Source organism: Malus domestica, chromosome 17, assembly GCF_042453785.1.
Source record: "Malus domestica chromosome 17, GDT2T_hap1".
Taxonomy (NCBI): domain Eukaryota; kingdom Viridiplantae; phylum Streptophyta; class Magnoliopsida; order Rosales; family Rosaceae; genus Malus; species Malus domestica.
In genome coordinates this window covers 30,967,193-30,993,869 of record NC_091677.1, presented here as the reverse complement: position 1 = coordinate 30,993,869, position 26,677 = coordinate 30,967,193, and the positions used below count along the sequence as shown (strand labels likewise).

The 26,677-nt window shown below is 42.8% G+C and overlaps 1 protein-coding gene across 1 annotated transcript; it reads right to left on the bottom strand.

The window, feature by feature from the left end:
• Positions 1–79: 79 nt before the first annotated feature.
• On the bottom strand, positions 80–26,677 carry LOC108169807 (transcriptional activator DEMETER-like). The gene is made up of 7 exons (XM_070816975.1): positions 26,429–26,677; positions 25,184–26,246; positions 24,194–24,401; positions 15,251–16,863; positions 14,802–15,155; positions 649–739; positions 80–548 (listed from the first exon to the last, which is right to left on the bottom strand). The coding sequence occupies exons 2-7, from the start codon at positions 25,974–25,976 to the stop codon at positions 80–82; spliced, it is 3,528 nt and encodes a 1,175-aa protein (XP_070673076.1). The 5' UTR covers positions 25,977–26,246; positions 26,429–26,677.

Here is a 26,677-nt window from a genome sequence, read left to right as displayed (position 1 = left end):
ATGGGTTCTGTCTAATCGTCCCTTTAGCTGTGCATATTTAATATGCCCATTCTTGGATCCGTCATTTGATAGTGAACTTCTATTTACTTGACTGTAAACGTCTTGAAACTTGGTTGCTTTCTCCATCTGTTGACGTGTTGAAAGGGAAACATAAACCTTCTTGGGTTGGCACCCAGTGATAGGATCTTCTGTTTCTGATGGAGCCCGAGTACAATTTGTTTCCTGCAGCGCCTTGAGTGACTGGGGATTCAAAAGAATCTTGAGATGATACAAATTCCTCCTCCAAACCCCCTTGTGCCTCCACTAAGTTCCTTTCTGTCCCTGAGGTCTCACTGTCTCTCTGGTTATCTTCAGATTCACGGAGTGTCCTAGAAATCGGGTGATAGATTGGCTGACTTGACATATCTTTATGCCATTTGGTGACATCATCTGGACTTGTCTTGCGAACTGCTGGTTCTTTTACCAATATGTTTGTCCCAACTTTCCGTTGAGCTTTGTGATTGCTTGACTTAAGCGGAAATCGTGCAGCCAAAGACATGAAGGCAGAGCTACAAAGGTTAAAAGAGGAACAAAAATAATACTGTTCACTTCAAGACATTCACGTGTGGGAAATCTGGTTGTATGTACATGCTAAAGTTGTGAACATACCTTGGTAGATGGTCTGAAACATTCTGAGTAAGGAAAACTCCAATCACTGAGTCAACAACTGATCCTTTCCATTTTGAAAAATGTCTGTCTCCTGTATTGATTAATATTTTATCAAAGGTTCTGCATGTTACCTTTGAAGTACCCATCAACTGGATTCATTTTCATAAGGATTCGACGTAACCGAGGTGTGCCGGCTGTCGACTACCTGACGCCCTCCCCCTCCTCCTTTACCCGGACTTGGGACCGGCAATGTAAGATAAACTTACACCGGCAATTAGTACCCATCAACTAATTGGAGAAAATTATAATGAGTTATGTCTTTATGGTACATGAGAAGCAAATATACTTCTTATCCGTTGTCTAAATAAGAGAGATACAAATTGTGCAATCTTTAACAATGAAAAACTTCTTTGCAAAAAATGGCTTCAGCTTGGTTTATATATGTTTCATATGTAGTCAAGATTGAGCTTAATTTTTCCACATTGAATATGTTTGTACCATACTTGACCAATCCCGAAACTACTGAGCACCGGTCAACGTTATACCGTCAAGAACCCAGAAGAGCTTCCCTTCAACCAGGAGGCCAATCACAATGCGACACGTGTCGATATCAGAAGCCAATCACAGCTCAGAAGCCAATCACAACACGACACGTGTCAATGTTAGAACAAAACTAGAAACTCTCTTCTATAAATAGGGATCATTCTCCTACAATAATCTCTAATGTCATTTTGTACTAAACTATTCACTAGAACTCACAAAATGAGAGCTTGAACCTATGTATTTGTGTAAACCCTTCACAATTAATGAGAACTCCTCTACTCCGTGGACGTAGCCGATCTGGGTGAACCACGTACATCTTGTGTTTGCTTCCCTGTCCCTATTTATTTACGTACTTATCTTCACTAGTGATCGAAGCAACCAAGCGAAGGTCACAAACCTGACACTTTCTGTTGTACCAAAGTCCTCGCTGATTCTGTGGGAAAGACACTTACTCCCACTCTTTTCAGCTTTGTTAAGCTGGTTTCCACCACTCGTACACTTTCTTTTGGCCAAACATCTCTCTCCAACATGGGGAGCGAAAGAAGCCATAGCACACAGAATGACACCCCCATTGGACCTAGTATGAAGCAACGAAAGTAGGAAGGAAATAGAGTTACTCTTCAAGCTAAAGTCGATGAGTTAGAAGCTCAAAACAACAAGATAGTGATAAGGAACGAGGTCCTCCAGGAGCAGTATGAAAAACTTTTCGAGATGCTTCACGAGGCTAGGCATGCTCAAGCACACAAGCTCGTCGCCTCTGCTGAGGTCAACAATCATCGGAATGCCCCCTAACACGGAGGGTCACCGATATCCAACACGGACATCCCTGATAGGGATCGAGCTACACATCAATGTGATAATCAACATGAGACTTCTCTCAACCCAGCTGCTTCAACCCGAAGCAGAAGGAGTAAAGGAAAGCACCTCATCACAGAAGGAGTGGAAGGATCAAAAGCCGTCTATCGCGATTGTCGAGACTTCCTAAAGCAACGTCGGGAGAATCCCATCCACATAAGCTCGAAAATTAATGACCTAAGAGTTTCTGAAAGACTCGGTCCTCTCCCACAACCCAGGACAGCAGTTAATCTAGGGAATGGGCAACAAGTCCCAGAAGAACATGAAGGTACAGGGGACTCGGAAATGTTCCAACATACTCACTCTAGGAGTCAGTGTGACGAGTCCAAGGAAAAATCATGCTATCTTGATCAAACTTTCCTACTTCTAAGAGGCAATGGGGACTTACGGAAGAAAACTTCAATGATGCACGACTCCACTCAGGACCTCCTCGTCCTACAGCTTCTGGAGGAAGTAAACAAGTTGAAGGCTGAACTCAAGCCGAGATACCTGACTGGAACCAACCCAGGCCTGGCCCCCTCACAAGAAAGATCCTCAACACCCCCTCCAAGCGAAGACAAAGCAGAAGCTTGACTTACAACTCTATACTGGAAGGGAAGACCCGATTGAACACCTTAACCTCTTTGAGTCCACCATGGTATACCGGAGACACACCGATGAAGAACGGTGCCTTCTCTTCCCCTTCACCCTCTCTGGCGGAGCTTTAAACTAGTATTGCCGTCTTCCACCCGAGACAGTAGACTCATTTGAAGAGTTGAGGAAGTTGTTTGTCTCTCAACACATCTTCCAGACCGATCGCTTGCATTCCGCATATGACTTGTACACTATTCGACAGAAGCCGGACGAGTCATTACGAAAGTATGCTGGCCGCTTCAGCCATGAGTATTCCCGCTGCGCTGAGGTAGATGACAAGACCACCCTCAAGGCCTTCACAGCAGGCTTACGTGACTGTTTCTTCAAGTACATGATCAATGCCAACACTTGGAAGACTTAATCTGAGATGATGGCACAAGCTTACAACCATGCCTCTGCCGAGGCAAGGACATATCAAGGGAAACCCCCTACAGTCACCCCTTATCAGCAAGTAGGGAGTGGAGGCCAGATCCAACCGAATGAAAAGACCTCAACCTTCCAAACGGTAGCAGCACACCCCCCGGCCTCATTTAATGCTTCGCCAAGTCAGCAGACATATCAATCCCAAGGCAAAAGGAAAGATTTCCATCCTCACCAATCTCATTTTAATAAAAAGAATAAGGGGCATTATCGCGATAACTCAGTATATCGTCACAATAACACCCATCCCCAGGCAGTCAATGCATTGGGCCAATCGCGTGTCAAGACAGGCCCTACCCCGAGGTATGAGACATACACACCTTTGAACGCTACATGTGCGGCCATCTACCCCAGTATAGCTTACCTGATACCAAAGCCAAAGCCAAGGCAGCCAGATTACAAGTCCACGAAGAACACGGGCGTGTTTTGCTGTTACCACGAGTATAATGGCCATGACGGCGAGAAATGCATCATCCTCCGCGATCATATCGAAGCTTTGGCACGTGAAGTAAAAATTGATCAGTTTCTCCTTCACCCTCCAAGGGATAACCGTAACCAACGCCAGGTGAATGTGATATACTCCATAAGCGGCGGCACACCCATGTCTGAATCTTCCAATAGGGCCATGAAAAACAGTGAACAAACTTTGAGACATGGCCATCAAGTGTTTCACGTGGAAGACATCAGGGGAGGCAAGTATCAAAAACCTAACTGGGATCCAATATGTTTCTACCCTGAGGAAGAAAGAGGTATCATCTACCCTCACAACGATCCGCTGATCGTGGAGGCTCACATAGCAAATTTTGATGTGAAACGAATCCTGATAGACACGGTTGCTTCAGTCGATATCATGTTTGCTGAAGCTTTCAAGGCACTTAATGTAGCTGAACACTTGCTCGATAGCTCGATTTCTCCTCTGATAAGCTTCTCTGGCGATATCGTGCAACCTTTAGGGAGTATACACTTACCCTTCACCATTGGTACAGGCCCCTACACAGCTACTATTACCACTAACTTCCTAGTGGTCAATTGCCCGACGGCATACAATGTCATCTTTGGGCGCACAGGCATCAATGATCTCAAGGCCATGGTATCCACACATATGTTGTTGATGAAGTTTCCAACCTCTTTCGGCAATGGATACATCAGGGGAGATCAACTTAGTGCTCGATCATGTTACAACACTTCAGTTAAGCAACAACACCTGCCTGTCCCCAATGAGACCCTCTCTATACATAACCAGGTAGTAAAGACCAGTCCAGATGAAGCCAACTCGGATCTTCATGATGGCAACAGTCAACCCGACGACCCTCGAGATGACTCATTCACCCAGCAAGCACAACCCGCTGAAGAGTTAGAGAATGTCTCTATCTCCAAAAACCATCCAGATCGCATGGTGAAGATTGGCACCACTTTGTCACCACCCCTTCGGTTGTCGCTGATCTCCTTTTTGCAAGAGAACGCCGAGGTCTTCGCTTGGTCATATAAAGATATGACGGGCATCTCTCCCAATATCATCTGTCACCACTTAAGTATTGATCCCAAGACCAAACCAGTAAAACAGAAGCGAAGATCTTATGATGTTGAACGATACGAGGCGATGAAAGCAGAAGTTGAAAAACTCAAGGACATAGGCTTCGTCCGTGAAGTCAATTACCCAACATGGGTAGCAAATGTTGTCCTTGTTAAGAAAAATCTGACCAAGGAAAGTCTCCTGCTTCAAAAGGTCTTATGGAGAATGTGTGTCGACTACACTGACCTAAACAAAGGATGCCCGAAGGATAGTTTCCCCTTTCTTCTCATTGATAGACTTATAGACTCTACGGCAGGGTGTGAGCTCTTGAGCTTCATGGACGCTTATTCCGGATACAACCAAATCCTCATGAACCCCTCAGACCAAGAACACACAGCCTTCACTACTGACAGGGGACTATATTGCTACAAAGTCATGCCCTTCGGTCTAAAGAATGCAGGAGCAACTTATCAGAGACTGGTCAATTCAATGTTCGCCGAACAGATTGGGAAGAGCATGGAAGTTTACGTTGATGATATGTTAGTCAAGAGCAAACATGCTGACCAATACATCACCAACCAATCTGAAACTTTCACCATTCTAAAGAGGTATCGAATGAGGTTGAACCCCAACAAATGTGCCTTCGGCGTGGGCTCTGGCAAATTCTTAGGCTTCATGATTAGCCAACGAGGCATTGAAGCTAACCCTGAGAAGATCAAAGTAATCATCGACATGAAAGAGCCAGTAACTTCAAAAGACATCCAAAGCCTTACTGGCAAGGTGGCAGCCTTAACCAGATTCATCTCTAAGGCCACAGACAGATGTGCTCCTTTCTTCAAAGCACTCAAGGGAAATAAGAAGTACATTACATGGACGGAGGAATGTGCTAAGGCATTCAGAAACCTCAAAGAGTACATAAGTAAAGCCCCTCTGCTCTCCAAACCAGAAGTTGGTGACACTCTCATTATCTATCTATCGGTTTCGGCTTCAGCAGTCAGTTCTGTTCTTATTCGAAATGACAGTGGTGTCGAACGGCCCGTCTACTATGCTAGCAAGGCCCTACAAGATGCGGAGACACGATACTCCAACATTGAGAAATTAGCTCTAGCATTGGTCATGTCTGCTCGAAAACTTCGCCCTTATTTCCAATCACACGCCATCATCGTGCTTACCAATCACCCTCTTCGACAGATACTCCAGAGTCCTAACACGTCTGGGCGAATGATCAAATGGGCGATAGCATTGGGTGAGTTTGACATCTCCTACCAACCAAAACCAGCCGAAAAGGGTCAAGCAGTAGCAGATTTCATCGCCGACTTCACATATCCTGTTGACATTGCTTCTACACCTGAAGTAATAGCTTCATTACCATCGGAAGCTCAGAAGATAGAATCAACAACCCCAGCATGGAGTCTGTATGTTGATGGCTCATCCAACCAACAGGGCTGCGGAGCAGGATTAGTCCTCACTACCCCTGACAAAGTGGCGATAGAATACGCTATTCGTTTCAAATTCAAGGTATCGAACAACGAGGCCGAATACGAAGCCCTTCTAGCAGGCTTACGTTTGGCCAAACATCTTGGAGTTAAACAAATTGATATCTTCAATGACTCCCAATTAGTGGTCAACCAAGTCACGAACAACTTTGATGCTAAGGATAGCTCCATGGCAGCATATCTTGCGCAAACACGACTTTTGCTCAAGCACTTCCACTACCAGATCACCCAAGTTCCTCGAGCGGCAAACAGTCATGCAGACGCTTTGGCCCGCCTTGCCTCGGCAGTGGAAGACAAGATTGGGAGAAAAATTCATGTCGAATTGTTGGCAGCACTAAGCACCATGGTCGCGGAAGTGTGCAATTTACAACAAGGAGATAGTTGGATCACCCCAATTTATAAATTCCTTGCCCATGGCACCCTCCCAAATGATAAAGTCCAAGCTAAGCAGATTCGATACAAGTCTGCTCGCTACCTGATCATTAATGACCAACTCTACAAGCGTGGTTTTACCCTGCCCTACCTAAGATGCCTTACACCTGCGGAGGTAGAAATTGTCCTTCGGGAAATACATGAAGGAGTCTGTAGAGATCATGCTGGGTCTCGATCCCTAGCACACAAGACTTTTCGCCAAGGATACTATTGGCCAACACTCCACCAAGATGCCATCAGAATATCTCGCTCACGTGATAAGTGTCAACGCTACGCAACTATCCCTCACTCCCCTCCCGAGCCGCTCACTCCTATGATCAGCCCTTAGCCCTTCGCCCAATGGGGACTTGATTTGATCGACCCAATGCCTGCAGGGAAGGGCAAGGTCCGCTATGCAATCGTTGCAGTTGACTACTTCACAAAGTGGGCTGAAGTAGAACCCTTGGCAACCATTACTGAGGGAAAAATAGAAGACTTCGTATGGAAGAACATCCTCTGTAGATTCGGCATTCCCAATGCGATAGTCACGGACAATGGGCGGCAGTTCGACAACAAGAAGTTCAAGATGTTCTGCTCTAAGTTCAACATCAACTTATGTTTTGCCTCTCCAGCCCATCCCCAGTCTAATGGACAAGTCCAGGCCGTTAACAAAATAATCAAGCGCACTCTGAAAACTAGCTTGGACAAAGCTAAAGGTTGTTGGCCAGAATTCGTACCCCAAGTTCTTTGGTCATACCGCACTTCATATCGGACTTCCACAGGAGAAACTCCATTCTCACTTGCTTTTGGTACAGAAGCAGTTGTCCCGGTTGAGCTTGAGCAAGCAACATACCGAATCCAGAATTACATGCAGAGTGAGAACGACAAACAATTCACCCTCAACCTGGATCTTGTCGAGGAACACAAAAATCAGGCTCACCTGAGGAATGTCGCCTACAAGCAGCGCATTTCCAACTACTACGACTCAAGGGTCAAACCTCGCTCTTTCAAAGTGGGAGACTGGGTACTGAAGAAAAGATTACTCTGTGATAGGGTCCCGAGTGAAGGAACACTCAGTCCTAACTGGAACGGACCGTTCGAGGTCGTCGGCATTAGCCGCCCTGGCTCCTACAAGCTCAGAAACTCCGACGGCAAGACCCTTGGCCATCCATGGAATGCTGACCACTTGAAGTACTATTACAAATAGACTCACATTGTACAAGTGTTAAGCTACAGCCATTCGGCATCCTATGTAACAAAGACCATTTGGTATGAATTCAATAAAGAGGTGATTTAGCCAACTCGGCCCTAAACTCTTTTACATTCTAAGCAATGAAACACTCAAGTGTTGAAGCTTCAACGCAAATGTTTCCAATACAAAACAAAATCTAAGTATGTGTCAACAAGACTATACAAAGGATCTACATCATACATTCCAACACATTCATGCATAAACATCATACATTCCAACACATCCATACATAAGCCAACTGTGCTTCGAAAAGGTTCAACACACTTTGTGTCATTCGACATTTGCCACAATGTGCCTCGACACCTTGCCCTTATTCTCACCAACTAGGTGATGAAGGAACTCACCTTCGTACCACCAACTAGGTGATGAAATATACAACCCGTACTCTAATATTATTTGGAAACTTGCCACCCTTATCACCAATCAGGTGAAGAAGGAACTCATCTTCATGCCACCAACCAGGTGATGAAATGTACAACGCGTACTTTCCTTCATGCCACCAACCAGGTGATGAAATGTACAACGCGTACTCTCCTTCATGTCACCAACCAGGTGATGAAATGTGATGAAAGGTGATTAAGGAATTCACATTCGTACCACCAACCAAGTGATGAAAGCAACCCACCATTCATTCCACTAACCAGAAGACGAGTGGTACAACTTGTACATGTGAACTCCTAGCATTCACAAATAATAAAAAACCATCAAGCTTTACAACTCAACTAGGGGAGTACTTATGCCTAACAAGAGCTATAGTCACCAACAAAGTCTTATTGCAAGCCAACAATGGCTTCAGTGCATGGTATACGAAGATCAAGCTTTTCAGCCCTCTTGCATCTGCTTCAAACATTTCTCCTCTGTAACAATGCAAACACTACAACTCATAGAAAGCTTCACACGCTCTTGATCAAGACTGTTCGAAGCAAATTCAATTTATATGGTTCATCCAAACCTTCGACTACTACAAGATGTGGCTTGCATCACAATCTCTCGCTTAACAGTATGGAAGCAAAATTTGTATACGTTGTCTCTCCCACATTTTCAAATTTCTATTTTTCCCAAAACAAAAAAAAAAAAAAAAAAAAAAAAAAAAAAAAAAAAAAAAGAGGAAATTAGAAATTGGGAAATTCAACAAAGCTTCATCAATGGAACACAACTACAATCCTCAAAAGCTTCGCACTATCTTCATCAAGATAGTGTGAAGCAAAATCAATTTATGGTGCCAACAAAAGCTTCGCACTATCTTCATCAAGATAGTGTGAAGCAAAATCAATTTATGGTGCCAACAAAAGCTTCATCAATGGAGGACAAATATCAATCTCAAAAGCTTTGCACTATCTTCATCAAGATAGTGTGAAGCAAAATCAATTTATGGTGCCAACAAAAGCTTCATCAATGGAGGACAAATATCAATCTCAAAAGCTTCGCATTATCTTCATCAAGATAGTGTGAAGCAAGATCAATTTATGGTGCCAACAAAAGCTTCATCAATGGAGGACAAATATCAATCTCAAAAGCTTCGCACTATCTTCATCAAGATAGTGTGAAGCAAAATTAATTTATGGTGCCAACAAAAGCTTCACCTATGAAGCTTCAACCCCAAAGCTTCACCTATAAAGCTTTAACACCAAAAGCTTCACCTATAAAGCTTCAACCCTTCAACACCAAAGCTTCACCTATAAAGCTTCAACACCAAAGCTTCACCTATAAAGCTTCAACACCAAAGCTTCACCTATCAAGCTTCAACCTCAAAGCTTCACCTATCAAGCTTCAACCCCAAAACTTCACCTACAATACAAAATTTCAACACCAAAACATATAAAAGCTTCACACACTCTTCATCAAGATAGTGTGAAGCAAAATCAATTCATGATGCCCAACAAAGCTTCAACCTCAAAGCTTTACCTACAAAGCTTTAACACCAAAGCTTTTAAATATATATATATATATATATATATATATTATTTTTAATTTTTAATTTTTCGGAAATTCGAAAATTCAAAAATCCGGAAATTTGAAAATTCAAAAAAAAAATCAAAAAAAAAATAAATACATAAAAAATTTCCTAGGCCTCCTCTTCTTTGGGCCTAACAACTTTCATAACAAATATATATGAAAAAGGACTTTTGGGCTACCACTTAGAAAGGAAATGCCTCATTCGTCAACTCCCTCGACCAGAGACTTGAGGGACTCCTACCATATGCTACTGCACCTTGATACTCGGAAGTCTCACGACCACTTAGTGACTTGGATTTTTCAAGTCTCCAAACGAGAAGTTTTCCTCACTCGGGAAATTAAGGGAGCACTACCTCAACCTACATGCTTCATTCACAAAGTTTCAACATACAAGCTTCAACAAAAGGAAAAATTCAAAGAACTTAGTGAAGAAGGCCTTGGTGTATTTAACATAATACGTTGAAATGAAGCAAATCTTGTTTATTGATATTTCCGATAAGTTACAAATATGTACATATACATGAATCAAAATAAACAAACAGGAGGGAGCCTTCACAAAGGTTGCTCAGGGGAAGTCTCAGCAGTCGGTAGAGCCCCAGAAAGAGAAAGCACCGGAGGGTGGTTATCCGGAGCCTCAGTACTGGACAGAACACCAGAAGGATGAGGCATCGGAGGTTGATCATTTGGAGCTTCATTACGCGGTACAACCCTAGAAGACGACGACAATAAATGCCTTTGGAACAAACCCACAAACCGCTGATGATCAAGTAAAACCTGATCATCAGATTCCTTCATCTGGTCAAGCTTCCTCTTCATGTTTGTAGCATAGTCATGTGCGAGCCGGTGCAACTTTTTATTCTCATGCTTGAGCCCTCTAATCTCCTGTTTGAGACTCATCACTTCAGCAGCCAATGATTCAACTTGGCGGGTTCTAGCAAATAGGCGTTGGGCCATATTAGACACAGAACCTGCACACTGAACACTAAGAGCCAGAGAATCCTTAACAGCCAACTCATCAGACCGTTTGGAAAGTAGTCTGTTATCTTTGGGAGTGAGAAGGTTCCTGGCCACCACCGCAGCGGTCATATCATTCTTCATCACAGAATCCCCAACGGTAAGAGGACCAGTAGGGGATATGAATAATGGGCGCCATATGTTGTCTGGAGAAGGCGTGGCTGTCTCTTCTCCAAGGTTCAAGTCAAAACGACGGTCGGAGGGGCCAGACATTTTCAAAGGTGTTGAACAGGGAAGAGGTCAGACAAATCTAGATCTTAGAAGTGCAAGAAGGGAGCTTCTACTGGTGGAGATTCAAGGGTGCTGTGGAACTTAATGCCAACCTCTATAAAAATCTGCACTTGACGGAGCTTCAGGAATCGAAGAGGCATTTGCTTTCTCGAAAGTTGAGCTGCTCATAGACCACGAGGGCCGATCTCAGAAATCGAAGAAGAACCTGCTTTTTCAGCCTCGTCAGCACCTGTCACATGCACACTCAGCTTTGCGGAAATTACGGGCAATCTGTCGAAGATTTCTGGTGAAGTAGAAAACACGTGAATCTTACTGTTCAATCACCACTCTCCACATGCACCATCAACTCCTCGGGTACCACATATAACTTTGCCAAAGATCTCTGACAAAGTTTAGGCACGAGAATTTTGAAGTTCCAGCTACCTTACTATTACCCACAAGGGTAAAGGAACAACACCACTGCTTGACAACTAGAAAGTCCCTATGTGTGTCGACCTCCGTGTTCCGTGGCAAGATAGGCTAACAAGAACGTCCAACCTTTACTCACATTCGAGAAAAGACTCTCAACATAATTACTTTCTCAAAAACCGAAGCGGCACCGCTTTCCGAATCTCGAGAGCCAAATCCCCGACGGGATTGCTTGTTCGAAATCCAAAGAGGCACAGTTCTCAGAACTTCGAGAGCCAGATTTCCTTAGATAAAGCTTGTCTGTAATCTTCACACGCAACATCAGCTTTCCAGATACCACATACCACTTTTTCAAAGTGCTCTGACAAAGTTAAAACACGTGAAGCTGGCAGCTCCCACTACATTGCTGTGACTAAGAAGGGTAAAGGAATAGCATTACTACTTGTTATTGGGAAATCCCTATATACATCGACCTCCCTCCTCAACGGACAGGCAAACCTGCAAAAATGCTCAACCCTTTCTCGCATTCGAGAATGCACCCTCAACATAACCTCTCGAAATACTCAGCTTTATTTCCCCCCCCGATAATACCTCAGCAAATAAGCCACACCAAGAACAAGAGTATCTCATATCATCAGGGTCGAAAGCAAGAGTATCCCATATCATGCTTTCTCCTTGTCCTTGTCTTCGTCCTTGTCCACACCTGCAGGACAAAGAGAAAAAGAGCAGTCAGTCGGAACCTGAAATCAAACCTCCAATCTGGATCTGACTGCCTGAGACCTTTGCCTGGTTGCTTACTTAGCATTGCTCTCGAGAACTCATCCTCAACTGCTGTCAAGGTCATGAATTCCACCGGCACATACCTTATGACAGTTGATCAGATATTGGCTCTTTACACTGAAACTGCCAAGCGTGGATGAGTCACTATGAAGGAATGTTCTGAATGACCATTTAAATGCAAAGGTTGCACACCACTTCTGCCATGCAAAAGATTGAAGCAGAAGGTTCAACGATGAGCTAAAACAGATCACTACAGCACGACACCTTTCCATACCACATTCATTATTCCGTCAACAGCAAAAGTATCCCATATCATCAAGGTCGAACGTACTCTAGATTTGATAGACTTGTTTTGACCCTCAAATTCTTGAGTCGGCCTTATACTCTGAAGGGATCCAGAAAACCCTTCAGCACAGTTCAAGAATAAGCCTGTGGAAAGTTACTTCTTCAAAAGCAAAAGTATCTCATATCATCTCTTCTCCATTTGCTTCTCCTTATCCTGGCAGCTGAATGAGAGACAAGGAGAAGGAGAACAATCAACCGGAAGCCGAAGTCAAACCTCCGATCCTGGGTTGCTTGCTTGGAAGTTTGACTGCTTACCTTGTCTGTCACCTCTTTCGGCAGATCTCCTAGCTCGGCGACTTGGGGGACTCCTACTATAGGGTTTGTATCGCACTTGACCAAGCCCGAAACTACAAGTTAGCTTCAAGTGAAATTGATACATTACCTTGTGCATCTTCATTGGTTAAAGATACCACCCATGGATGGAGGAAAAGTACTTCCAGAGAAGATGCCACATCTACATATGAGACAGATAAGGCACGTGAAAATGATACCACACTTCAGTACTTAGAAGTTTCATGATTACTCAATGGCTTGGATCTTGCAAGTCCCCAACCGATGAGCTTCCCTCACTCGGGAACTTAGGGGAGCACTGTTTGTACCATACTTGACCAATCCCGAAACTACTGAGCACCGGTCAACGTTATACCGTCAAGGACTCAGAAGAGCTTCCCTTCAACCAGGAGGCCAATCACAATGCGACACGTGTCGATATCAGAAGCCAATCACAGCTCGACACGTGTCAACATCAGAAGCCAATCACAACACGACACGTGTCAATGTTAGAACAAAACTAGAAACTCTCTTCTATAAATAGGGATCATTCTCCTACAATAATCTCTAATGTCATTTTGTACTAAACTATTCACTAGAACTCACAAAATGAGAGCTTGAACCTATGTATTTGTGTGAAACCCTTCACAATTAATGAGAACTCCTCTACTCCGTGGACGTAGCCGATCTGGGTGAACCACGTACATCTTGTGTTTGCTTCCCTATCCCTATTCATTTACGTACTTATCTTCACTAGTGATCGAAGCAACCAAGCGAATGTCACAAACCTGAGACTTTCTGTTGTACCAAAGTCCTCGCTGATTTTGTGCATCAACAGAATATAAAGTTGAAACTTTGTGGATTCTTGACATAGGTGAAAATGTATTTTGTGCTGCAGACTGCCACTAAAGTAGTTTATGTGAGCCAGAAAATTTGCTGCTAAAGGAGAAAAGGAAACGTGGGTCAGCCTAGCAAGTGGTATGAAATTTAAAACATTCATATCTTTATTTTCATGTATGTGTGTGTATATATATATCACCATTGTTGTGATCATTTAAGATCTGCTAGATAGAACCTCACTGCATATTTATCAAAATTTTACCGAACATTAACTCTGATAATATAGGTCATGGTTCACTGGTTTAACCATTTGGTCAAGGCTGCGCTGGTCTTCTGGATAATTCACTAAACATTTTTTTTAGTATATTTTCAAATTGACTTGGAAAAATATGTATTTGCCAACATTACAATGCTAGTTCTTTTTAATCGTATTTTGGTCAGTTTTGCACTTGAATTCTTCCTAGTTAGTCATTTTTACGTAATGAAAAGGCTTTTGTATTAATCATTGTTTATAATGGAGTATAGATTAAGAAAGGACTGTTAAGAGTTGTCCCACATCAGTGAGGGACAAGGTTTGCTATGTGCTTATATGATCTTGGGCTACTCCCCATATTGCCAATTGGTTTTATGGTGGAACCTCAATTTCATCAAGGACTACATCAAGTGATTAGAGCTCATTAATTTACAGTCTACATATTCACTCAATTACAAAATAAGGGCCTAGATTTACGCAATTGTTTGTTACCATTGTGTTGAATAGTATTGTATCTTCTCTAAAGCTATTGTTTCTCAAGACATCTACGTAATCAAAAGACCTTTTAACCCCTAAAATGTTTCAGTCTTCTATTAGCTTCTCATTATTTCAGGTGTGATTGTGTGAAAAACCCTTCTTATTTCACCAAACAAAAAAAAAAAAAAAAGAAAGAATAAAAAGAAGGAAGTACATGTTATTTTTCTAGCTTACTAGGTGGGTGGCTTAACTTGCAGTTCACATTTTCACAGTTGGACAGGCATTACAGTATAGTAATGAATCTAAGGATGATTGTCCTCTTTAGTTCAGAGCTTCAATATTAATAATACTTTACAATTAAATCCGTTAAAGAGCTTTCAAGCATGTAGACGTCTACATATGCAACATGGTAGTTCATGACAATACAATTTAGGAATAAAATATAAGGTATTGTACCTTGAACAAGATGCATGCGTGCAATAAATGATTCAACTCGGCCTTGGAAAACCTTTCTTTCCTCTTCCCAATACTTTTCCTTTTTCTTATCAATTCCTTCAATGCCTCCGCTTCCTTCCTTGCCCATCAAAAGACTCCATATCCTATTTGTTTCTGGGTCAAGCTCTGCTTTAGGCCATGGCTTACATTTCTTGATAAATCTTTCATGGGGAACAACTGCACCGTCTCCTTTGTATGGGACAAGGGCATTTTGCTCGTGCTCTAAAATTTTGCTGCATCTTCCGTTGAGGTTCAGATTATTAAACTCATGTATGATGTTATCTATTGATATAGTATGTCCTCTTACTGGAAACCCTGCATCAAAATCAAGAGTATGTCATTATTTGTGAGTTGAAAATAACTATTGTGATGATACATTTTTTTAAGAGGTTTTTTTAAGTTAGAAGTACCGATTGCTTTTGAAGAAGGCTGCTGATAATTGTACGAGGCATCCTCCTCTTGCAGGACATTATCTTTACCTGCCTGTGTGGGTCCCACAGTCTGCTTCATTTTTAACATGTTATCATGGTGAGTTTGAGATACCTGCTTGTTTCCTGGTTGAAAGGATTTTTTGGGGTATGATGAGGCTAGCTGGTTACAGGTTTCAATCGTGGAATGGGTGTAAAAACTAAGACCATGAGTGAAATCATGGCATGAATGTAATTTGGATGAGATCTGCGGATTTAGAAAATTATTCCCAGAAGTGATTGAATAAGTGTATCTATCACTCATAAACTTGTCTATCCCCTTGTTCTGTCTGTCCATGCTTTTGTTACTTTCAATGGAAGAACTCAATATTGTATGTTTCTTTGATGCGAATGCATTTGAGTTTACTTTATTTTGCCCTGTTCTTTCAAATTTTCCCAGACGCTCCTCAATTGGTGTAACTTCACAAGGCATATTATAGATGTCCAAATACCCATTCTCGAATTTCTGTTTCTTATGACGTAGTGAAAAATCCTGGCTTAGCATTCTCTGATGGCCATCCATTTGATATATCTCTTGGCAATACAGTGAACTAGGTGGATGATTGGTAGAAAGATGTGTATGCTCAATGGTTCGACAATACTCCCTCTTGGATCCCCTTACTTCACTTGGAAGGGAGAGGGAGAAAATCTTTGGTACTGAGTGAGAGTCACCCTGGGTAATATTTTCTTTCATCTGAAGGCTCTCACTGCTAGTTTTTGCTTGAATGACATCCTGACACATTCCTTCATCATCGCTATGTTGCTGCAAGGGAGTGTATCCATCTCTGCATCTTCTATGGCATAAATCAAAATTTCCATTTTCTACATGTCTCCCCATAACATGCAAATTTTTCAGATGCATGTCTTCTGTTGTAGCAAGTAGGGATGCCGATGGTCGCCTTTCTGGCAGGAATAAAAAGTTATTTGGCATAAGATTCATGGAAGAGGTACAGTTACTCATAGTTCCTGGAATCTGGTTCTCTACCATCAATTCGTTCTGTAGGGCACTTTGCTTTGCTGGTCTGGCTTTAAAACCCTGGTTAGTTACAGGGACCATAGGTGTCCCTTGAGAATCAAAATTCATCTTGATCCCTTGCTGCATCTCATCTTGTTGACCACCTGCTTTGCATTGGTTTTCATCCATGGTATTTTCCGAATCAAAATTTAGAGCTCTTCTGCATGATTTTGCACCTTTTCCAGCATTAGTGTCTATTGTCTCCCTTATACCATTTGCCAGTGGACTTGGGGATTCCTTTTGAACATTCTTTCTTACGTACTTCCTCTTTGCTGGTTGGCTCTCCTTAGACTCTGTATTGCTTGGAGTTGTAGGCTTTGGTGTCCCTTTGGGTTTGCCTTCTCTGATTACCTTGGGCCAGTGTTTTCCTTGTTTCGATGGTTTCTGCTGCGGTGTCTTGTTTAGATCAGTCCCTCTGTCACCTTCCCTGTCAGAATCTCTGTTTTCCTTGTTTGGTGTAGAAATTGCTGATGTTGATGACTCCACAATGTTCTGCAAGAGTTTGTCACCATTTTTTTGAATTGCTTCATCTCCTATAGAACTCCGCCTATGTAAGTTTATCTTATATTGCCAGTCCCAAGCCCGGGTAAAGGAGGAGGGGGAGGGCGTCAGGTAGTCGACAGCCGGCACTCCACAGTTACGTCGAATCCTTATGAAAATGAATTCAGAACGAAATCGCGCTAAAGCTAGGGCGTCACCCGTAAGTGGCGCGCTGTGTGGCCCGAGCACAGTGATAAGTAAGCAAGGGTCGCTGTATCTCCATAGGCACCCGGATGCAGTGTTAAATGAGCAAGGGAGCCATAGAAACTTCTTTTCGAACGACTCCACTCAAAGTTGTTTGGGAGCATATGCACCTATCAACTATACACGGGACACACAAAAGAAGTACTTTGATTCCATTGGACGGGGGAGGGTGAAGAAGCTAGGATAGAAGGGTAGAGTTCATGAGAGTAGAATGCGTTTAGGAACGTGGAATATAGGAACCTTAACGGGAAAATCTATGGAAATAGTGGAAGTTATGGTGAGGAGAAGGATAAATATTATGTGCCTACAAGAAATTAAGTGGGTTGGTCTTAAGGCAAAGGATCTAGAAAACTCAGGGTTTAAACTTTGGTACTCGGGCACAAATAGAACGAGAAACGATGTTGGCATCATCGTGGACAAGACCTTGACACAAGATATTGTAGATGTCAAGAGGGTAGGAGATAGAATCATGGCAATCAAGATTGTAATAGGACAATAACTTATCAATGTGATTAGTGCGTACGCACCTCAAGTAGGGTTGGATATGAGTTCGAATGAGAAATTTTGGGAAAACCTTGGAGACTTGGTGCAAGGAATTGCTCAGACGGAGAAGTTATTTATAGGAGGAGATTTAAATGGACACGTGGGCAGGGAGACAGGCAACTATGGAGGTTTTCATGGTGGCCATGGTTTTGGGGAGAGAAACGAGGATGGGGAAGCTATTTTGGATTTTGCAATGGCATATGATCTCTTCTTAGCCAACATCTTCTTTAAGAAGAGAGAAGAACATGTGATCACCTACAAGAGTGGGTCGTCAAAAACACAAATAGATTTTCTTCTAATGAGGAAAGGGGATCGTATAACTTGTAAGGATTGCAAAGTTATACCAGGAGAGAGCGTGGCTAATCAACATAGCTTGTTGGTGATGGATGTACATATCAAAAGAGTGAGAAAAAAAACAAGACTTGGAAGTGCCCAAGGACTAGATGGTGGAATCTAAAAGAAGAAAAACAGGTCATTTTCAAAGAGAAAGTAATCACCCAGTGTGTGTGGGATAGAGAGGGGGAAGCTAGCCAAATGTGGGATTCCATGGCTAGTTGTATCCGAAAAGTAGCAAAAGAGGTATTAGGAGAGTCCAAGGGCTTTGCCCCACACCAAAAGGAATCTTGGTGGTGGAATGAGGAGGTACAAACAAAGGTGAAGGCTAAGAAGGAATGTTGTAAAGCCTTATACAAGGATAGGACCAATGAAAATGGTGAAAGGTATAGAAAAGCGAAGCAAGAGGCGAAGAAAGCTGTGAGAGAAGCTAAGTTAGCGGCTTATGACGATATGTATAAGCGACTAGATACCAAAGAAGGAGAGTTGGATATCTATAAACTAGCTAGAGCAAGGGAAAAGAAGACAAAGGACCTAAACCAAGTGAGGTGCATCAAGGATGAGGATGGAAAGGTTCTTGCTACAGAGAACGCGGTTAAAGACAGATGGAGAGGTTATTTTCATAATCTTTTCAATGAAGGACATGAAAGGAGTGCTTCTATAGGGGAGTTGAGTAACTCAGAAGAGTGTAGAAACTACTCTTTTTATCGTCGAATCCGGAAGGAAGAAGTGGTTGTAGCTTTGAAGAAGATGAAGCATAGAAAAGCAGTAGGCCCAGACGATATACCAATCGAAGTGTGGAAAGTTTTGGGAGAGACAGGTATAATATGGCTCACTGACCTTTTCAATAGGATTTTGAAAACGAAAAAGATGCCAAATGAGTGGCGAACGAGCACTTTGGTGCCTATCTACAAGAATAAGGGCGACGTACAAAATTGCATGAACTATAGGGGTATTAAGCTAATGAGTCATACAATGAAGCTCTGGGAGAGAGTCATTGAGCATAGATTGAGGCAAGAGACACGGGTTTCGGACAACCAATTCGGGTTCATGCCAGGGCGCTCAACCATGGAGGCAATCTATCTCTTACGAAGATTGATGGAAAGATATAGAGATGGGAAAAAGGATTTACACATGGTCTTTATAGATTTGGAAAAAGCGTATGATAGGGTCCCAAGAGACATTCTTTGGAGGATTTTAGAGAAGAAAGGAGTACGAGTAGCATATATCCAAGCTATAAAGGATATGTATGAAGGAGCAAAGACTGCCGTAAGAACTCATGAAGGACAAACAGAAAGCTTTCCCATAACTGTAGGATTACATCAAGGCTCATCCTTAAGTCTGTACCTTTTTGCGTTGGTAATGGATGAGTTAACAGGACATATTCAAGATGATATTCCTTGGTGTATGCTTTTCGCAGACGATATAGTGTTGATAGATGAAACTCAGGAAGGGGTAAATGCAAAGCTTAACCTTTGGAGAGAAGTGTTGGAATCTAAAGGTCTTCGCCTAAGCCGATCAAAGACAGAATATATGGAGTGCAAGTTCAGTGCAAATGGAGGCCAAAACAAGTTAGGGGTGAGGATCGGAGATCAAGAAATACCAAAGAGCGATCGTTTTCGTTACCTATGCTCTATCTTGCAAAAGAACGGAAAATTAGATGGAGATCTCAACCATAGAATACAAGCTGGATGGATGAAGTGGAAGAGTGCATCCGGCGTGTTGTGTGACCGCCGTATGCCACTGAAGCTCAAGGGAAAATTTTATAGGACGGCAATAAGGCCGGCGATGCTGTATGGCACAGAATGTTGGGCGGTGAAGCATCAACACGTACACAAAATGGGTGTAGCGGAGATGAGGATGCTTCGTTGGATGTGTGGGCACACAAGAAATGATAAGATTAGGAATGAGGATATCCGGGGTAAAGTAGGAGTAGCCGAAATTGAAGGAAAGATGAGAGAAAATCGGTTACGGTGGTTTGGACATGTGCAAAAAAGGCCTACTGACGCTCCGATTAGAAGATGCGACTATGGGACAGAGGTTCAGGGCCGAAGGGGTAGAAGAAGACCTAGGAAAACTTTGGAAGAGACTCTAAGAAAAGACTTAAAGTACTTGGATCTAACGGAGGACATGACACAGGACCGAGCACAATGGCGTTCAAAGATTCATATAGCCGATCCCACTCAGTGACTTGGATTTTCCAAGTCTCCAACCGAGAAGTTTTCCTCACTCGGGAAATTAAGGGAATACTACCTCAACCTACATGCTCCACTCACAAAGCTTCAACATACAAGCTTCAACAAAAGAAAATTTAGAGAACTTAGCGAAGAAGGCTTTGGTGTATTTAACACAATACGTTGAAATGAAGGAAAGCTATTTATTGATATCCCCGATAAGTCACAAATATGTACATATACATGAGTCAAAATAAACAAACAAGAGGGAGCCTTCACAAAGGTTGCTTAGGAGAAGTCTCAGCAGTCGGTAGAGCCCCAGAAAGAGCAGGCACTGGAGGGGGATCATTTGGAGCCTCAGTACTGGACAGAACCCTAGAAGGAGGAGGCAGCAGAGGTTGATCATTTGGAGCTTCATTACGCGGTACAGCCCCAGAAGACGAAGGCAATAAATGCCTTTGGAACAAACCCACAAATCTCTGATGATCAAGTAAAACCTGACCATCAAATTCCTTCATCTGGTCAAGCTTCCTCTTCATGTTTGTAGCATAGTCATGTGCGAGCGGGTGCAACTGTTTATTCTCATGCTTGAGCCCTTTAATCTCCTGTTTGAGACTCATCACTTCAGCCGCCAATGATTCAACTTGGCGGGTTCGAGCAAATAGGCGTTGGGCCATGTTAGACACAGAACCTGCACACTAAACACTGAGAGCCAGAGAATTCTTAACAGCCAACTCATCAGACCGTTTGGAAAGTAGTCTGTTATCTTTGGGAGTGAGAAGGTTCCTGGCCACTACCGCAGCGGTCATATCATTCTTCATCACGGAATCCCCAACGGTAAGAGGACCAGTAGGGGAGACGAAGGATGGGCGCCATATGTTGTCTGGAGAATGCGTGGCTGCCTCTTCAACAAGGTTCAAGTCAAAACGACGGTCGAAGGGGCCAGACATTTTCAAAGGTGTTGAAGAGAGAAGAGGTCGGACAAATCAAGATCTTAGAAGTGCAAGAATGGAGCTTCTACTGGTGGAGATTCAAGTGTGCTTTGGAACTTAATGCCAGCCTCTATAAAAATCTGCACTCGACGGAGCTTCAGAAATCGAAGAGGCGTTTGCTTTCTCAAAAGCTGGGCTGCTCAGAGACCACGAGACGTTTGCTTTCTCAAAAGTTGGGCTGCTCAAAGACCACGAAGGCCGATCTCAGAAATCGAAGAGGCGCTTGCTTTCTCAAAAGCTGGGCTGCTCAGAGACCACGAGGGCCGATCTCAGAAATCGAAAAGGCACCTACTTTTCCAGCCTTGTCAGCACCTGTCAGCTTTGCGGAAATTATGAGCATTATGTCGAAGATTTCTGGTGAAGTAGAAAGAACATGAATCTTACTGTTCAATCACCCACTTCCCACACGCAACATTAGCTCATGGGTACCACAGATAACTTTGCCAAAGTTCTCTGACAAAGTTGAGACACGTGAAGCTTGCAGCTCCCACTACACCGCTCTGACCAAGAAGGGTAAAAGAATAGCAAAGAAAAAGCACTAACAAAGTTTAGACACATAAATTTTGAAGGTCTAGCTACCATATTATTACCCACAAGGGTAAAGGAACAGTACCACTGCTGGATAATTGGAAAGTCCCTGTGTGTCAACCTCTGTGCTTCGTGGCAAGATAGACTAGCAAACATGCCCAACCTTTTCTCACATTCGAGAAAACACTCCTAACAAGATTGCTTGCTCCAAAATCGAAGAGGCACCGCCCTCCGAATCTCGAGAGCCAGACTCCCAACATCTCACTTTCTCAAAAATCGAAGAGACACCGCTCTCCGAATCTCGAGAGCCAGACCCCTAGCAGGATTTCTTTCTCAAAAATCGAAAAGGCATCGTTCTCCGAATCTCGAGAGCCAGATCTCCGACAGGATTGCTTGTTCGAAAACCGAAGAGGCACCACTTTCCCAACTTCAAGAGCCGGATCTCCTTGGATAAAGCTTGTCTGTAATCTTTACACGCAACATCAGCTTTCCAGATACCACATACCACTTTTTCAAAGTGCTCTGACAGAGTTAAAACATGTGAAGCTGGCAGCTCTCACTACCGTGTTATGACCAAGCAGGGTAAAGGAATAGCATTACTACTTGTTGTTGGGGAAACTCCTATATATGTTGACCTCCATCCCCAACAGACAGGCAGACCTGCAAAAATGCTCAACCCTTCCTCATATCTGAGAGGGCACTTCCAAAGAAGCCTTTCGAAATATTCAGCTTTCCTTCCCCCCGATAATACCTCTGCAAACAAGCTATACTAGAGCAAGAATATCTCATATCATCAGGGTTAAAAGCAAGAGTATCCCATATCATGTTTTTTCCCTGTCTTTTCCTTTGGCCTTGTTCTTACCTGCAAGACAAGGAGAAAGAAAGCAATCAGTCAGCACTTGGAATCAAGCTTCCAGTCAGGAACTGACTGCCTGGAACCTCTTACTTGATTACTTACCTGGCATTGCTCTCGAGTACTCATCTTCAACATCTTATGCTTCCAGGGAAGATACCGCATCTGCCTGATGAACAGATAGGGCAAGTGAGAAGGATACAAGGAAGCATGTGGAGACAAGCGTAACAGCACACGTGCCGATACATCCACTACTCTGTCAAAAGCAAAAGTATCCCATATCAGCAGGGTCGAACGTACTATAGATTTGATGGACTTGTTTTGACCCTCAAATTCTTCAGTCGGCCTTATACTCTGGAGGAAACCAGAAAACCCTCCAGCCCAGTTCAAGAATAAGCCTGTGGAAAGTTACTTCTTCAAAAGCAAAAGTATCCCATATCATCTCTTCTCATTTTTCTTCTCTTTATCCTTCATGCTGCCTGCAAGATAGGGAGAATGTGAACAATCAGCCGGAACTCGAAATCAAAGTTCTGATCTGGGACTGATTGCTTGGAGCTCTGATTGCTTACCTTGTCTGTCACCTCTTTCAGCAGATCCCCTAGTTCGGCGACTTGGAGGACTCCTACTACATGGTTTGTATCGCGCTTGACCAAGCCTGAAACTACAAGTAAGCTTCAAGTGAAATTGATACATTACCTTGTGCATCTCCACCAGTTAAAGACCCCTGGATGGAGGAAGAGTACTTCAAGAGAAGATGCCACATCTACCTACGAGACAGATAAGGCAAGTCAAGACGATACCACACTCCGGTACTTAGAAGTTTCGTGATTACGAGATCATTCTCCCACAATATTTCCTAATGTCATTTGTACTAAATCATTCACTTGTACTCACTAAAAGAGAGCTTGAACCTATGTACTTGTGTAAACTCTTCACAATTAATGAGAACTCCTCTATTTCGTGGACGTAGCCAATATGGGTGAACCACGTACATCTGGTGTTTGCTTTCCTATCTCTATCCATTTAGATACTTATCCACACTAATGACCGGAGCAATCTAGCGAAGATCACAAAAAGCGACCGTTTTCGCTACCTAGGATCTATCTTGCAAGAGAACGGAGAATTAGATGGAGATCCCAACCATAGAATACAAGCTGGATGGATGAAGTGTAAGAGTGCATCCGGCGTGTTGTGTGACCGTCGTAGGTCACTGAAGCTCAAGGGAAAATTTTATAGGACGGCAATAAGGCCAGCGATGTTGTATGGCACAGAATGTTGGGCGGTGAAGCATCAACACGTACACAAAATAGGTTTAGCGGAGATAAGGATGCTTCGTGGGATGTGTGGGCACACGAGAAAGGATAAGATTGTGAATGAGGATATCCGAGGTAAAGTAGGAGTAGCCGAAGTTGAAGGAAAGATGAGAGAAAATCGGTTACGGTAGTTTGGACATGTGCAAATAAGGCCTACTGATGCTCCGGTTCGAAGATGTGACTATGGAACAGAGGTTCGGGACCGAAGGGGTAGAGGAAGACCTAGGAAAACTTTGGAAGAAACCCTAAGAAAAGACTTAGAGTACTTGGATCTAATGGAGGACATGACACAAAACCGAGCGCAATGGCGTTCTAGGATTCATATAGCCGATCCTACTTAGTGGGAAAAGGCTTTGTTGTTGTTGTTGTTGTTGCTTCATCTCCTATAGACATGGTTTGTTTCACCTGGTTGTCTTTTTCCTTGCTAGAACCTTCCTCCATCAAGAATTTCAGTAGTGCAGAAAGCTGGTCGTTCTCTAAATTCTTGTCCTGGTCTGTTGTGAATTGGTGTTGGCTGGCAACACATGAGGCAGCATCGGCTTCTATTGTTGGTAAGGAGTTTAGATCACAGCTTGACATGAATGGTACAGGGAAATCATCTGTGCAGAAAGCAGTTTTTCTGTCAAATAATTTTAACAGTGAAGGGATTTTCGGAATTACATGACCATTAAGAAATTGTCCCTCGGAGTGAAATTCATAATGATTTCAAGACCATTTAGATGCACTATAACAAACCCAAGTTATAAATGTTTCAGCTTCATCAATTTGTGATTTTCCAATTGAAATTGAAATATATTATGGATCGCCTATGTATATTGGTCTATTGCCTTAAGCCACCGAATTGTTCAAAGGTAAATGTTTTAGGCTTTCAAGTACAACGAGCCACTAGATTTTGAGAGCCAACCACCACATCTAAGTTAAAGTGGGTAAACTTTACGGAGGTTAATACTAAGAATCACTATTATCTAATGGCATTCAAAAAGTGTGACGTTCTTGCTTTGTTTTGCCCCTCTTTCCCCTGCTTTTCTTTTGTTTTTGGTTAACGTCATCCAACAGTGTCAAGTCTTTACTTTTATGTAGTGTTTGGGTGCCAAAATGAAGTTGGTTAAGTGAAAAATAAAGATACGATACAAACAAGTTATAGTGCATATAGATCATTGGTTAAATGTAAAAGATACTTGCAATTAAGTTGAAATTTCAAGACGTGAAAGTTCCGCTTGGAAGTGATCTCATCTATGACAATATTCCAAATGTTTGAATCAGTTATTCGTCACGTAAGATTTTGACTGTTGTGACTTGAAAATGGATTTGTGACACATTTCATGGAAATCTTTGTTTGCAGTGTATGACACAGATATGAGAATCGAATAAAAATACTTACTTTGGCATATCTGGGACGAGCTGTCACCATAACTCAATGGGTTTGAATTTGAACTTGAGCAGTAATTTTGGTCGCCAAATAACCAATGAACTGAGTTGGAATCTCTCCAACTGTTGTCAACTTGAGAAGGAAAATCCATAATCAACGATGTGCTCATCACCTTACTTGAAGGATATGAACCATTGTTGCAATTTTGATTGGTTAGCAAGAAATTAGCCGAATCGATTCCTTGGTTTCTCAATTGAGGATGCAACTTGGGATATAGATGCGTGTTCACTGTTATGTCCACACTACTTGAAGGATATGAACCATTGTTGAAATTTTGGTTGGTTAGCAAGAAACTATCCGAGTCGATTCCTTGGTTTCTCAGTTGAGGATGCAACATAGGAATTAGAGGTGTGTTTGCTGCTATGTCCACATTTCTGCTCGGGTTCCAGTTTGCAGAGGCAACATAAGCAGCATTATCATGTAGCAGCTGTTCTGTCAATGGATTATTGTTCCAACTTGAGCCGTCATCACAGAGCAACTGTGTGAAGGATCCTGCATTGTAGAAGTCCGAAATGTGATTGATCATTTGAATGTTCTCCCCCAGACCACCATCATAACCACATCTATGTAGCTGACCATTCGGGCTAACAGCTTGAGTCATGCCATTGTAACTAGCCCCCACTGGTACATGCCCCCTCGTAATTCCAGTCAATTGTTGTTGCCAATTTCCTCCTTGATGGAGGTTCCCATAAAGGTTGACTGGGACCGGAAGAGGCTTCACTGGAGTCGGCTTCTGTGGAGTCATTGGAACTCAAGAATCCACGACCTGTAAATCGTCATCCCAGGGAATAAAAAATCCCCCTTCAAATTTCATCCTTGATTGAGCCCGTACAATTCACAAGCCATCCAAGTCTCTTTTGACTTGTCTCTTACATTAATCTCTCTATTAACACTCTCCCTGGTCTCCTTCTAATCAGATAACTTCAGCTGAAAACGAAAAACGTCCAGTTTTCCTGTTTCTTATCCCCATTGCCGGAAACAACCGGTGCCAAAACGCCCAAATACTCCCTCCCACCTACCATGAATGCATAACACAATCAGTATCCTATATGTACCTGGAAATCACTACGAATTACCGTATCGGCATTCAAATGCCAGCAAGAAACACAACCGGAAAATTTTCAGAGACCAAGTCTCCCACCTAACATGCTAATTACAGAGAGAATATTCGATTTTCTGAAAAGTGAAAAGGCTTACAGTAATAGCAAAATGTATATGAGTGGAGGCAACGGCTGCACCTCAACTCTCTCCGATCCGGCGGTGAGACGACTGAGAGTCGTCGGGGCTTGGTCAGCCAGTCAATGCCCGAATTTACAGTCAGTTTTCATTCAACAGTAGAATAGGAGTTGTTGAGAGAGGAGAGGGGAGAGAGGGGAAAAGAAGACAAGTCAGATAGACTCTGAGCTTTTATATTAAATGAAAACTTGGTTTGGGCACCTCCTGAAT

Bases quoted from the DNA above. Each gene is read 5' to 3' on its own strand.
- LOC108169807 (XM_070816975.1), bottom strand. From the start codon at position 25,976: ATGACTCCACAGAAGCCGACTCCAGTGAAGCCTCTTCCGGTCCCAGTC. The intron at 24,402-25,183 runs GTAAGTATTTTT...CTTTCTGCACAG, and splicing joins CTCGTCCCAGATATGCCAAA to ATGATTTCCCTGTACCATTC. The intron at 15,156-15,250 runs GTACTTCTAACT...ATTTTGATGCAG, and splicing joins GCCTTCTTCAAAAGCAATCG to GGTTTCCAGTAAGAGGACAT.